Consider the following 15,566-nt stretch of genomic DNA (forward strand, 5'->3'; position numbering starts at 1 on the left):
ATTTTTACGAAATCAGATTGTGATTGAGTAGGTACATTGGCCAAAGGAACTGCATTTTGTATCGGGGATTTAAAAACAGTTTAGGAATTTCCAACTTCTGTGTTTTGCTCAATATTGTGCCAAGTTAAAACGGAGCCATTTATTGTTGGTTTATTTGTCTTTAAGTTAAATATTTGTGTTTAGTATTCTGCTCTCTATATTATCTAATAAAAATGACATGAAATTTTCAATGTGTCTAAAATAATGTTGAGATTAAATTATAGGTACACTTTTAACAAATCTTCTGTTTTATTAGTACCTACCTACAATACCTGCATGCCATTTTTAGCAAATTTGTTGATAACTTGATAAGATTTATATTTAAAAATATATTAGGGTTTATTCAAATGTAAATTATGTTGACCAATCCATTCTTGAGAGAAATGGAACTGATGTACCAAACTCAGGACTCACCAAAAGTCAAAAACCATTTGACCTAACTACATTTTCGAAAACTGTCTTAGGGCCACTCGCGCCATCCCACTAACCCGAGGTTAAGCGGTTAAACCGTTAACCCGGTGTCAAATTGTGCTGGTAACCATGGTAACTCCAGGTTTAACCGGCCGTGGGGGGGGGTTAACCCCGGTTTAATGGGATTTAACGTTCGGTATTGTCATAAATTTAAGACTTAACTAATTTAAATAAAACAACCTTAAGCCTTTCAAACTCTTTAATGTTAATAAAAGGAACCTTAGGATAATAAAACAAACGAATTACAATAAGAAAAAGCGGGAAAAATTACAAAAAGCTATCAACTTAAACCATTACGCACTTAAAATAAACGGAGTTTGGAGAAAGACCAAAATCCAAACTAACATACAAGCTGCAAACGAAAATAACCTTTAATGTAAGGAACAAGTAGATATTGGATTTTAACTAATAGAAAACACTTTTGAAACAAACAACAATTTGACAAAACGAAAAATGCATCCTATCACGCGATACTGTTTTACAAAAAGTCTCAAATTCATTAAACTGATAGCGTATACTTGTTAAAATATAGTAATAATTGCTATTATTTATCAGCATTTTAATTGCTTCTACCAGAGATACAACATTTAACAACTTATTGCATGCATTTTTGCATGTTATTTTTTAAAAGTTTCATGTATTATTTAAACTCCTTTACTAGATATCTTTTTTATAAAGATAACAATGTTCCCTGACAATACCATGCCAGAATCTCTCAATTAAAAATATGTACACCATTGAGATCAAAAGCAACCTCCTAAAATATACAATTTCAAATCAAATCCATTGTATGTTTGTACAGTTCTACCAGTATGGGGTGGGGCCGTTTCTACAGCGTTGTCCTCTGAATCTTTCTTCGCCAAAGTTCGGGGCCCAGGGTAAGTTTCGGCCCCTGTTAGGCCTCGGGCCTTTGCCGGGGAGGTAGTTAGGGGGGGGTACCCGGTTGGCGCAGGCGCCGGGCCGGCAGCCGTTACGAGGGGTGTTGGGGTGACTGCCGCCTAATGGTGGGCCGGGGAAATCCTCCCAGGGCTCTGGCATCATGCAGGTGCCGCAGTTCCAGGTATAGTCGCCTGTGGATAGAAAAGGTTTTAGAATGATATTTGCGTCAGGATTGAAAGCACAATAGGCTACCTTTTGAACGCCAGGATAACTAGCGCCATGTAAGTGTTATGGCGTACGCTGTCAAAGTAACCTTCAGACTTTCAAATAAGGTTTACATTAGCTCGCATGCGCCCGTCACCTTGGCGTGTGAGTAACGTTTTTGTTTATGACGTAAAGCGTTCAAAGGATATATATAACATAATAATATGTAGCTTGAAACAATTTGAAGATGCAACGAAGATTATATTTCCTGAGAAACGGTCAATTTATTTAATAAATTAACATATATAGGTTTTATGAAAGAGCTAACCTGAATCCTTGTATGCTCAAACACAAGAGAAAAAGTTCTTTATTTTTTATACACATACATGTATACTTCTGAGATTCATTAGGCCTAAAACGTTCAATCTTTGTCATAACTGAATTTAGTTTTTAATGTTTTTGTCATAAAATGTTTATATGTAGGTGTTAATAATTAGCAAATGAATCTCAGTATTTTGATAAGGATAAGACATTAATTAATTAACAGCATAAGTTGCAGACAAATTATAACAGAAATGCCATGTCATGAATAATATTTATTATACATCATAACTATCATTTTGGCCAGAATTTGGAAGAATACTTTTCGTCTTTTGTTTGACCTATTGTGTTTATATTATAATCACAAAATTACTGAACCTAAAGTTCGGTTTATTCAAATGTTATATTTTTTTGAAAGTACGAATATTGCAACAGCCTAAGGGCGTTTGCAACATTTTTTCTTTATTTTTACATATTAAAAAAGACTTATTAAAATTAACCGTAAGTGTATACAATAATCTAACATTTATAATGAGATCTGCTATAGGAAACATAATAAACATCATAGTTATTATATAAATGATAAGCACAAACTTCTATGTATAAGTATTTAAAAATATGACGAATTATATTCGTGTCTTGAAAATAAATTTACATCTAAAAACGAAAATTACGTCAATATAAGGCTACAATTTATACACATCATAATCTATGTTGTATGACATTAAATCATATTAAGCGTTATCCTTTTAAATAATTCATTGCTTTAAAATATCGATTATTAATGGAGTAAAAGATTAGATTACAATTTCAAAATGTTACCTACTTTCCAAGAATATAAGTGACACTATGGGGTGCACTAGGGAATTTCGTCTACATACAATTACCAGGAAAACTATACAATTTATAAAATATTTTAATTTGAATCTTCAGAGTTCTGCTCCATTAATTTTCGAAAACAATTAGGCCTCCCAAATAACAAGCTACATAATCGATATAATTTACTCAAAATTTTATTATTAAACAGAAAACTAGAGTAGCAATCCACGATATACATGAGCATGTAATATTTACGAACCGAACCACGTCAATTTTACTTCGATATAGTTTTATTTTTAATCAATTCGGTGCATAGACATAGTATAGTAGTTATAGACGTGAAGCCGAGCGACCAGGGGTAAGAGAAAGACATATTCATGTATTGACAGGTTAATGTATGGCAGCATAATCCTTTTTCTTTCATTTATAAATTTCGGTATTTCGCCATCGCCTCCTACCTATGCTGCCATAACCCGACCATGAAAAAAAACCCGGTCGGTGATAAGGACAAAGCATGGCACTATTTTCTCTTTCCTCTTATAGGAATCGCAATAAGACTATCTTTCTCTATCAAAGAGTGCCAGGCCCTTGATTCGGTGAATTGCCAACCTATTAAAAGTGGAGGTTAACAACATTAGGATGACTATTTCAAGTGGTTTTTATATAAACACAATAAATAAATCGATTTAAACTTCACAAAGTAGACGCAGGTAGATTAGGCACGTTTCGTTTGGTTATTTGTGCCATTCTCACAATCAAAAGGGTACTTATTGTCGGTTGTCAATAAGGCGGTATTTCCATATAGCTTCAATTTGAACCTTATCGACAAGCGACAATGGTACCTTTTGGTTGAGAACGTCACATTTGATTAGGCTCGCGTAAGCTAAGTGTACTTAAAACTACATGAACAAAAAGAAATAACGTCTAAATATTAATTACCTACTTATAAATTAATATCACACAAAAACGTCAAAACTAATTTTAAAATGCCTAATGCTTTTAAAACTGAGCAAGCTGTACGACACTGATTAGTGCCAATAACATATTAGGGCACTTCATTTCGTTTTTGTTTCGTCAAGACGTAAATTGACACCACTGTAGGCACTGAATATAAGTTATTTATATATACTGCTCGGTATCTTACGTCCATTTTGTGACGATTAAATCACTTTAATAATAAAAACACTTCCAATATCCTAAGCTGAATTAATTAACTTTAAAAAATTACAAACTAATAAGTAGTAAATTGCTACGTCATATGATATGGGCAAAGAAACTATTAATTATTAATATACCAAACGGCAGTAAAAATAAGATCTTGAAAAGTAAAGAAATCCCATTTTTGCCATGCCTCACTTATGTTTTAAAATATGTATTTTCACTGATTAATGTAATACAGTTTCTAATGCGTTACCTACACCACCTATAAACATACCCATCGCGTCGAATAATGGTCCCTATTTTTTGGTATTTAACATAGTTTAACATAATTTGTTTTAGAGTTGAGGGTAGTTTGAAATTGAAAACGGTTATTGGTTGGGTATAAAAAGAAATGAGACGGCCGACGGCCCTCAGTTGATTTGGAGTCGTGCTAACGAACGGTTGTATTGTAATAAGTCGAGATCATTGTGATTGTCAATACTGTTATAACTTGGAACAAGACAAGAAAATAAATGGATGAATATCTTCAAGGCTGTTGTTATTTTACACTATGACAGTTCCTTTAAATTTCTTTTGCTTGGGCTTCATTTTAAAAATTATAGAAGAAAATATATTTTTATGACTTAAATGTTACATTTCTATAGTTATTTGTTTTACAAGGGGGCAAAGATGTTGTTTACCGCTCGTGCTAATATTGATGTCCGAGCAAGCAAAAGATTCCAAAATTGAACCAAGAGCGTAGCGAGTGGTTTGAAAAGTGGATTCTTGAGTGTTTGTGGGTTTTAAAGCGCGAAGGTTAAACAAATTTTACCCCCGAGTGAAACACAAAAATTTTCACCACACAAACCTGAAGAAAATATTAACTGTAAGATATCAAACGAAATCAAATCTAAATAAATGAACGTCATTAAATATTTATCATTCAAAATCATAATTTAAAAGTCAATTCTACCAGTTAACATAAGGATACAACTCAAAATTTGCATCTGATTACTTTGCCCCACATGTGGATAAAATGCAACTTTCTCATCTGCAGTTTTTTTTATACCACGACGGTGGCAAACAAGCATACGGCCCGCCTGATGGTAAGCAGTCACCGTAGCCTATGGACGCCTGCAACACCAGAGATATTACATGCGCGTTGCCGACCCTTTAAAAACCTGTACACTCCTTTTTGAAGAACCCCATACTGTAGCCCTTCGGGAAAACCGCAGTTTTTGAACAAACAAGCTGGTGCGGTGAAACATCCTAACGTCTACAAACGTTTTACATGTCAGCTACTCCATATAAAAAGGTACTATCATAGGGAGTATAGGGACCATCATTCGAAGCGTCAAGTATTAAGTCATCTCATTCCTTAAAATAATCCAAATCTACATAATTATTCTACGCGAGCGTCATATCAAAACATATTGCTAATTGTAACGCCTAGAATTAAATTATTATCCGATAGCATGAAGCTAAGTCCATATTATGCCCGATATTGTGACCCTCTCACTAATCAGACCCAATGGTATTCTTTTAAACTCGTAATGTCCTTTTTGCGTTTGAAAATATCTTTTTTTTATTATACACGGCTAAAAAATAAGTGCATTCCCGTTGCCAGGGAGGTTTTGGGATTATACTGAGCAACTTTTACTATGGGACCAAACTCGAAATCGCAAAAAAAATTTGCCTGTTTCATACATTTTGGCTGGTCCATTTTCTATTGAAGTGTTAAAAAAATTTTCGCGATTTCATGGTTGGTCCCATAGTAAAAGTTGCTCAGTATAATCCCAAAATCTCCCTGGCAACGAGAATGCACTTATTTTTTAGCCATCCTGCATATACCATCGTCGTTTATAACGCTCTTTATTTAAGTTACTATATTTACAATAAATATAAACGACAATGACTATAAGAAAAGCATTGGGTTTAATTTTTTGGAAGACAATTAGTAAGAGTGTCACGGCTAATTATATAAACTAGTTAATACATCGCTTTAACAAGATTAAAACGTCATACCGGTGAACGTAAAACCTGACCTAATATATGATCATTGTCAAGAGGGCGCTGTTATCCTCATGTATAGGGTGACAGTTCAGTTTAGTATGAAAAAAATAGTTTTAGTGAAATTCCGCAACATGACGCGTGATCATATATTACTGATGAAATAAAACTATGAAAACGGATTATATCGCGTATATTGAATTTATAATACATCCCGACCTTTCGAACCCTTTACAGCGTTCGTGGTCGTGGACTGAGGAAAAAATTACAAAGTGCAAAAATACCCACATACTAAAATAATGAACAATCATAGACTATAAACTTTAAGGCTGGTTATACATGCAAAAGCGGTTCATAAGGCTAGTTATATTAGTAATCATAGTTTTATTTCATGAGTAACTATCGCGGTAACCGAAGACAATATCATATATTACTGGTCAGGCTTTACAATACATTAGAAATTACGCTTCTTTAGGCACAATTCACGTTTGGTAACTATTTCTAGCTTTCTATATCTACTAATCGCGGAATGGGGAATGTAGACCTTCGCTGCTTTACATTAAGGTCTTAATTTAACAACACTTAACCCCATCCATTTACATAAAATATTTTTTACATACATCGCTAATCCATTATACAGTTTAATATAGGTTAAAACTATGCTATGAAGGGACGAGAAAACCTGTGACGGATATCGAGACATACAATATACATTTTTCTTTTTTTGAAAGAAAGAAAGAAGAAAGAAAATACATTTATTTGACGCCACAACATAGTACATAAAAAAGAAAAGCATGCAGACAAAAAAACATTTGGACGCCAAAAAGGATCCCCACTCAGCATAGTGCCGCGGCAAACCGTGGCGCTGGTTTTCTGTGGGGACCTGGCTTAATCTAAAAATAATGGCGACACGTACGCCAACGACACACAAATAAAATTTACATTGACATAAAAATACAAACATTATTAAACAGAAAATTAAGACAAACAAAATATTAATAACCGCCTTTTTAAAATATATTTATAACGAAAGTTACAGAAAAAACCAACACCAGAACGAACTAAACTTAAGACTAAAACTAAAACATTTTAATTTTCTCGATGAAAAAACTTTTGTTAGCCAAGCCTGAATTCTTAAGTCTTGTCATGGCCATTATACTATACAATATAATTACCTAGTTTCAAAATCACATCTAGTGTATTTTCGCAATAACACTTACATCTTAATATCTAGAAATCTTACGCATAGGTACTCTTCTCATATCCACCACAGAAAAAGTACGTTAAGGTAGGGACAGTCAATATGTTTAGATTTTTTCCGACTTTGCAAAAATAATTGTATTGTGTTGTGTGTGTTGTCGTTGTGTGTTGTAATAATTGTATTGTGTGTTGTGTGTATTGTATGTTGTATTGTATTGTTTAAAAAAATAACAGAATACAAAAAATAATTGTGTAAATAAGTAAAACCATAAGAATAAACGCGAAAAATATATGATATTTTTTTCGTATATTAACATTAACTAGCGTCACATCACATTTAACGCCACCTTATTTTGTTTTATTATTGTAAATGGGTACACATTTTATAGTATTCTTAACTCGTTTGCGTCTTTCCTGTAGACATCGCAAAGTTAAGTGAATCTAAAGGTAGTTTTTACGCTGTCTGTACTTAAGATTCAAATAAGAAAAACGTGATTTATAAGAACCCGAGTGGTTAACTATTATTATGTTCATTATTATTCACAACGGCGGGCGGGAGGCGCGTAAAATAGGTTTTAAATTTACGTCCGACGTTTCGAGGACGGCGTTGTTGTTGTTGTTGTGAATAATAATGAGTAAGAATCGTGAAAGTTTAAAAAAATCAGTATTATTATGTTGTCAACAGTGACCTTTTTCTAAAACTTGTTTGACCCAGATACACTAAATAAACCGGTAAAAATGTAAACATATTTACGGGGAAACAAGAACAACACTCATAGACTCCGAAACAACTACGAAACATCCGAATCACCGCATTGTATTGTCACTGTAACGAATCCGTTCACAACGTATGCGTAACATATAAACAGAAATTAACAAATATTATTCCAAATATGTATATGGGCCACTTTTTTTAGCTGTACACTACACACAACTTTGGGAACAAATCATAGATGGCAGCACTAATCTATATATCGTAATTCCGTAAGGGATTCGTATAGGAGGTGCAAGCACGTACTGCTCGCCCTTAGTGTAAGGCCTGAGTGGACGCTCGAGTTCAGCGTGCAGCGGGGCGGGGCGTGTAGCGTGCATGTTAAACAAATGCAAACGTATAGGAGCGGCCTTAGTGCACGCTGCTCAAATCACTTGTGAGCCCGACGCCACGCTGCACGCCCCGCCGAACGCTCCGCTTCGAGCGTCCACTCAGGCCTTACACTTAGAGTTGGTCAAAGACGCCTAGTCTTAGTAAGCTGGCATATAGTCGAGAAATTGGGACGAGTACCGCCGTGGCCAGGTGGCCTAGGGGTTCATGGCCTTAGCCGCGATAGATACAAGACGCCGGTTCGAATCCGGCCTTTAACACTGGAGGGCATCGTCACTTTTTGTCTAATATACATATGACATATATTTCAGTTTGTACACTACACTTTTTTTAACCTCGACGCGGACGCCACGCCACCGAAGTGTCAAAACTGAAATTGAACTTTATGCGAATGCTCGTAGGTCTTTGTTGCTCTGTGATCTGTGACGGATTAATCGGTCTTTGGCGTTGAACCTGCGCTGCCGATATATCCGTCATTGGCGTCCAAAAGGTTAATTTGGATATTTTCGTGTTACTAGTATTTCTACTCAGTATCAAGAGCACTTTCTAATAGGAGAAAGATTGTCCCAAGTTTTTTTCATTCCGTTACCATTTCTCATAGATTTTGTATGACGGTAACGGAATGGAAATATCGAAATATGTATGAAAGTTTTTGGACACGTTTTTTCTCGTCTCGACCCAACGTTAAACGAGATGGTGGAAAAAGTTCTTGAGTAGTTGACCGATCTTGCCTAGGGGGTAACTGCACAAAAGATCCCTATGGGTCGAAGTGTATCCGCAAGGGCCCCCGAAAACCATAAGATAAGATAAGATAACGTTAAACGAAATAGGTGATGGCACGTGGGCGGAGATCGAAGGAGTCAGGAGTCGCAGAGAAAAACCAGCATGTGTATCTTATGGCGTCTATTGATTAAAGCGCCACCTATGGGCCTTCTGTTGAACTACGTACCCTGGTGGGTGCGTAAAGTAGATAAGTCATCGAGGGTTCGATACAGAATAGAGGGTGTCCCATAGATGGCGCTGTTAACGCAAGTTAACAGTAGGTAGACAAACATTAAGGCATTAAATAAGCAGGCAAACAGACTCACAGGCCATGAACAATATACGTTAATACATATATCATTAAAAAACCGCGTACGTTGTGAACCAAATCTAAGTTTACACAAAACTAACACCGATTACATTGAGACATCTATTTCACAACAGGTGATATATGATTCTCGACCGTATTCCTATAGAATAGGGATTATAATATGTTGTCAACTCACGCCTTAAGCGATCACACTGGACGCGATTCGTATGTCGCTCCGATGTTTGAGCGAGACAACGGTATGCGCGTATTAGCGACATCGCGCTCTCACATCTGAGCGACGTGCGAAACGCATCCAGTCTGATAACCGCCTTATTGTATTCTTTTCCACAAAATTAGTAACTATTTAATAGGCAACTAATATTATAATCGTTACAGAGTATACTTAGTGGAAGCGAAACAAGTCATACTAATTAGTATTACTTTAACTTTTTTTGCTATTTTGGAATGTAATTAATGTTGTGGTATTTTATGTATATTTAATTACCTTTAAGTTAAGATTGGTAACTCGTATCTAATACCTTCGTTTTCGCTCGTGCGACTAACGAATCCAATCTGCTAAAGCCTTTTTTATTTTTACCGCCAACGTGTAGTGTATTAATAAACTAGAGAATGTTTAAAACAGCCATTCTCAAAGTGTGCTCCGCGGACCCCTAGGGCTCCGCAAAGCCTCTGTGGGGGCTCCGCGAGGAAAAGCGGAAACAAATCAATAACCAGCTCGCCTATATCTCTCATCCACAGTATTTTTAGACGAACGATTTTTTTTAATTTGGGACTCCGTCAAATATTTTGCTTTCCAAAAGGGTTCCGTCGTTAAAAATGTTTGAGAAAATACCTTCAAAAATCTACAAATGCAGGCCTAAAGACCTACAGATTTAGTACATGACTTTTTCACTCCCACTATACCCTTCAATAAAATATCGAAACACGTTATATAACTGTGAGGCCCCTTTCCCGTACATAATTAATAACAACGAAGCGACTATAATAATGTACCTATTAAGCTATAATAATGCTGTTTAACAGACGACTTTAATCTATTGAGCACATATCGTGTTTCATAAGCCAATACATTGCGTGTTGCATGCGATTTTATACCATATTCTGTGTGATTGTAGCATAAAACCGCATACAGTAAGAATAATAAAACCGTATAGAAAATACTTTGCTACTCTTTCTATCTATTTAGTAAAAGAAAGACAGAATCAGCAACATCTTTGAGAAATATGATATTTATCTCTTTAACATTGACAACCCTAACGATTAAACTATTACAGACTGACAGTATTATTTTAGTGCCGCCGTAAAGGAGTGGTGCTTCTATACGCATTCTATTATTCTCATATTATCGTGACTTGAGAATAAGAAGGTCCCATCTAACATGTTGATAGTTGAAATATGACTTTAAAGAACATATATATTAAGGTTGATATTTTTTCTACACCTATTTTTTTCTCGAACCACGCAGTTACAAGTGAAATAGTTATATAAAATTATTAAATTGACTTTAGCACAACTTATGTTAGTAAAATTATTTTTCGTACAGTCGCCATCAGATATATCAGAGCGCCCGAGGTGCTCAAAATATCTGAACACGCATTCTAATGCCTTGACAATAGAGGCGTGTTCAGATATTTGTGAGCACCTCGGGCGCTCCGATATATCTGATGGCGACTGTACTAATGCTACATCGACCAGAGAGTATGTATATTGTTTTATTTATGACTACATGTTCCAACCGTTGAGACTGTTAAATTATCATGTTTTTGATGTTAGTAAAACAATTGGCAAAACATTAGTTTAAAAAAAATTGTAATTCTTTATAGATTGTTTTTTTTTTGTAATTTAACAAGCAGATACGATTAGAACGGAAATATTTTGCTATCACGAACATTTTTTTTCTTTTTAAATTTTTAATAAGTGTCAACAGTCCTAAAGTGGCGAGTACAAATTTAGAAACCCATGAACTATAGTGTCAGTGCACGTCTAAATATGCCTATCCTAGAACGGGTTAGGATATCTAGACTAACTAGGTAACAGTGGATTTGTGCTGAGACGGGGTCCCTTTGTTTGTATTTCACAATAAAAATATTATAAACAGTATAAATATAAAAAAAAAACTATGAAATTTTAGGTTTCCTATCATGTATGATATCACGCTTGACGCTTGTGCACGCGTCAGCGTTTACACCTCCAAATCTTGTTAGTATTAGTACTTTACTCTGGCTGGGGTTTTTAAGGTGTTTATCAATAAAGTTAGGAACACAAATACACTAATACGTAGTTTAAGATCGTAACTATGGGTGTCAAACTTCTATTCATTAAGGACTCCGACATTTAGATGAAAATCGTGAAAAACTACAATAAGATTCAACAAAGCAAATGTTCTGTTTATAATACTTTTTTCGCGTTTTAGATAAAGATCATGTGATTTCGTGCTGAGTTAAGTTATATGTAAAAGTAAATAAGAAATTAAAGTGAACTCGAAATTTTCAAAGGATGTCTGGTAACAATTTGAGGCTCAGTATATTACCTAAATAAAAATTAAATCCAACATAAAAAGAGACAATTGCCTGTGATTGAACAGTATGGTTTTGAAAGTCATTTTTGTATACAATTGTATGGTGGAAATTGCGGGTGCCTAAATACATTTGAGCGGTAGTGTATGTATAATTAATTTCTAGTCTTCGTTTTTGTGTATAATTAAAATATTCCTTGAACCAAAAACCAAAACAATAACTCAGCACGAATAATTACTACACATTATCCATCCTTTAAAAGACAAAACACTACTTTTTTATTTTATTTTTTATCCTTTATGCCTCAGTCGTAACAAACGTTCAGTTTTTTGTGAACAATTTTTGTTCACATACTTAATATATATAACCATTAATCACAGTCCGGTACCAAAAGCATATTGAGCAAAAAAAGCATAATAAATATATACTTTGGCACACCTACTTTTTCAGTAGAAAAGGCGGCAAATTTAAAAAATGTAGGCGCGAAGAGTTGACTTCCCGCATGCAAAATTTTAATTTCGCGCCTTTTTCTACTGAGAAAGTGGGTGTGTTTGAGTATATTTTTTAAACCTATTATTCTTTATCGCCTGTTACTATGCCTGTCACGTTCTAACAAGTATGCTAGTGCGAAAGTGACGCATGACACGACAGGCGATAAAAACGCGGCCATGCTATCCGTGCTGGTAACAAAAAATGTCCACAAAATGGCAACCCTTGAGAAACATTGTCGATACCGGAGTCTACAATCTATGCTTAGTATATAGAAACAACTTTAGGAAGGTAACAGTGGACAGAGGATTTAACTACAGATCATAGTACTGTTTTCATGGAATAGGATTTGATTTTGTCGCTTTAAAAGAAAGTCGGGACTTAAAAAATCTAGATTAACGAGAAACACTAAACACTAGATAAAGTCCCTATATCCTCGTATCCTCGAGACGGAACTTTTTGCAATACAGCCCTTTTCAAAACCTCGTCATGTATTTTGGTTGGTAGAAGTCGCGGCGCAGGAAGCGCGGCTGCATGTGGCTACTGCTGTAGTCGGCTCGGTGGAGCATGTCGAGCTGGTCGAGGCTGTGGTGGCGTTGTGGGACAGAAGGATCCACTGGGCAGCGTGCGGGTAACCACAATTTATAATAAAACCACACGGACACGCTATACATCAAAAATCACTTGCGTTTCTATGTGTGAACAGCACGTCTGTAAACGCGTCATGGCACGTCTGTACACGCGGCATGCGTCATAGTGTAAGTTGCTTAAAAACAGTACTGAGCGGTCGGCAAACGGCCGTCAATCTGCTGTCGCGGGGCGAGGTAATTCGAGTCGGGGCGGGGCGGTGCGTGGCCGTTCTGCATTATACTATACTAGCTTTTGCCCGCGACTTCGTCTGCGTGGAATCAGTAACAGCAGCTAGAGTAAGTTTAGCGCCTGGAGAACGTCTTATAGCAATCATTCAAGGTGAGCATAGTATGCACACAAATTATCAGGCAACTCATTAATTACCTCAATACCACCATGATTCCACCCCGCTTTTCACCCTCTTAAGGTATGATTTTCGGGATGAAAACTATCCTATTTCCTTCCCCGGAACTCAAACTATGTCTATGCTAAATTTTAACTAAATCGGTTCAGCTGTTTAAACGTGAAGAGGTAACACAGACAGACAGACAGACAGACTTTCGCATTTATAATATTAAGTATTGATACTATTACTTATTTTGTGCTTAGGCTCTCCGTAACCTGTGCCCGTCTCCGTTAACATGTCAAACCGTCAAATTAATTGTCTCAAAAATGGACGGCAAAGTCGACGTTGCCGGTTTAAAAGTAGGTCGCGAAGTGCGTAGTTTATGGTCAGTCAAAAAATTAAAAAGTTAAAAACATTGCAGTCTCGATTTCGGGACTGCAATGTTGCATACAAATTCCATTATTTGTCGAGTTCCAAATTTTTTAAAAGTTGAAGTGGCCATATCAAATGAAGACATAATCCATTAAACAGCCAAACAGATGATCAGTACTTATTATTATAATGTTGGTACCGCGACTATTTAGGTGTCTCAAATAGGTTGGCGTATTTTGAGCAGAAAAATACACTTCAATTTTTAATTTAAAAAATAAAACGGCGGCAAAGCAAATCTTTTTAGTTTTTTCTGTGAAAATATATACATAAGAACGTTGCTTCTGTAAAATATTTCTATTATATTTGCATTTATTGCGCTATTTTTGAGAAAAGCACTATATATGACTCGGCTGGAGGGCTACTTGCTGGCTTCGGATTCAATTAAACGGACTCCCAAGGTCGTCCGTTTAAAACGAATCCTCAGCCAGCAAGTAGCTACTTCCGAGCCTCGACAATAATGTACTATTAATGTTCCTCATTCCTTCCACTAGTGAGACGTTACTTACCTCGGTTGTGATGGAATCCCGCCGCCCAACCCGCGTAGTATGCAGCTTTTTGCTTCCCGTGTTCCTCCGCCACCTAAAACACAAAAATACATGTTATCATATAAGATGGAATATTGAAGCGTTGGTGGTATTTGGATATTTTAAAATTAAAAGTGAATACATCTTTTAGGTAAGCATGCTCAGGTGAGATGGTGTTAAAAGCAGATTTCGCTTTACAAATTAAATTTAATAACAAGAAAATATAAAATCGTTTGGGTTCGTTTAAGCTGATGTAGTGAATAATACTTTACCATCGTATTTTCACGGAAACTCACGAACGTGTTAGGCTATTTCAGTCAGTCTCAGTCTAAAGGGGCCCACTGACTATCAGTCCGACGGACGATATCGGCCTGTCAGTTAGAACAAAAATTTCCAGTTCAAACAGTTCCGAACAACTGCCAGGCCGATATCGTTCGGCGGAATGATAGTCAGTGGGCCCCTTTAGAGGATATAACAAAACGGAGACGCCATTAACAGGCGTTCCCCTCTGTCGAAAATAGTCGGCCAATGGTCATACACAATGTATGGACTGACGTTTATCTGACATGGCTATTTTTAGGTTACGTATACATTTGACGTTCCCCTCCCCCGCAAAAATCGGCAGTCTGTTTTGTACAGAAAATTACAGACAAGGCGTCTCCGTTTGGTTATATCCTCTAAGATCTTAGTACAAAAAGTACTGAAGTTGACCGAAGTAGGATGATAGGAACGTTTCCGAGAAAATACGATGGCAAAGGATTGTTCACTACATCTGTAACTCTGCGCCGACTTAGCAAGCGACAGAGTGTGGAAGGGACACCATAAACGTGGCTATAAAAATGTGGCTCATAGCAACAAAAACTGCTATTTTGCTCTTGCGTTCAAATGTATATACCTATATTTTATTTTCATTCAATACAGAAAATGTGATTTATATTTTAATTGAATTACGTATCTGATCTAAAAAAAATGCAGATGCAGTGTTAATCGTGTTTGTGACGACTTTCCTGAATTATTAAAAATAAAAATAGCTAAAAAATCTAATTATTTAAACTTGCAATGCAAAATAATACAAAATATCAAAATATGGAATGAAAATAATGAAACCCAACTACAACTAACAGTAAAAACACCCAGCTCAAGAAATCGAGAAAAAAATGACTACCTGTCAAAATAAATGTTTTCACTGCTCAAAACCTAGTACCAAAAGTCTGTAAATAAGCAATGACGCGTCAACACAATTCTTCCAATTCATAAAAAAAAATATGAATTTGTCATTGCTTGGCCCAATGTGCCCCAATATACTCGTTTGCCCCTTATACTAAAAGTGCCCTCGGTGCTTAGGTGAATT

General features: G+C 35.9%; 1 protein-coding gene across 2 annotated transcripts in view; it reads right to left on the reverse strand.

The window, feature by feature from the left end:
• Positions 1–1,242: 1,242 nt before the first annotated feature.
• LOC134750185 (sex-lethal homolog) overlaps positions 1,243–15,566 on the reverse strand; it is a 41,329-nt gene continuing 27,005 nt past the window's right edge. For both annotated transcript variants that reach the window (XM_063685310.1, XM_063685312.1), the window contains 2 exons: positions 14,198–14,270; positions 1,243–1,580 (listed from right to left, as the gene is read on the reverse strand). In XM_063685310.1, the coding sequence (XP_063541380.1) occupies positions 1,315–1,580; positions 14,198–14,270 (339 nt within the window). In that variant the 3' untranslated portion in view covers positions 1,243–1,314. The remainder of the gene's footprint in view (positions 1,581–14,197; positions 14,271–15,566) is intronic.

This window comes from Cydia strobilella, chromosome 19 (genome assembly GCF_947568885.1).
Source record: "Cydia strobilella chromosome 19, ilCydStro3.1, whole genome shotgun sequence".
Lineage (NCBI taxonomy): Eukaryota > Metazoa > Arthropoda > Insecta > Lepidoptera > Tortricidae > Cydia > Cydia strobilella.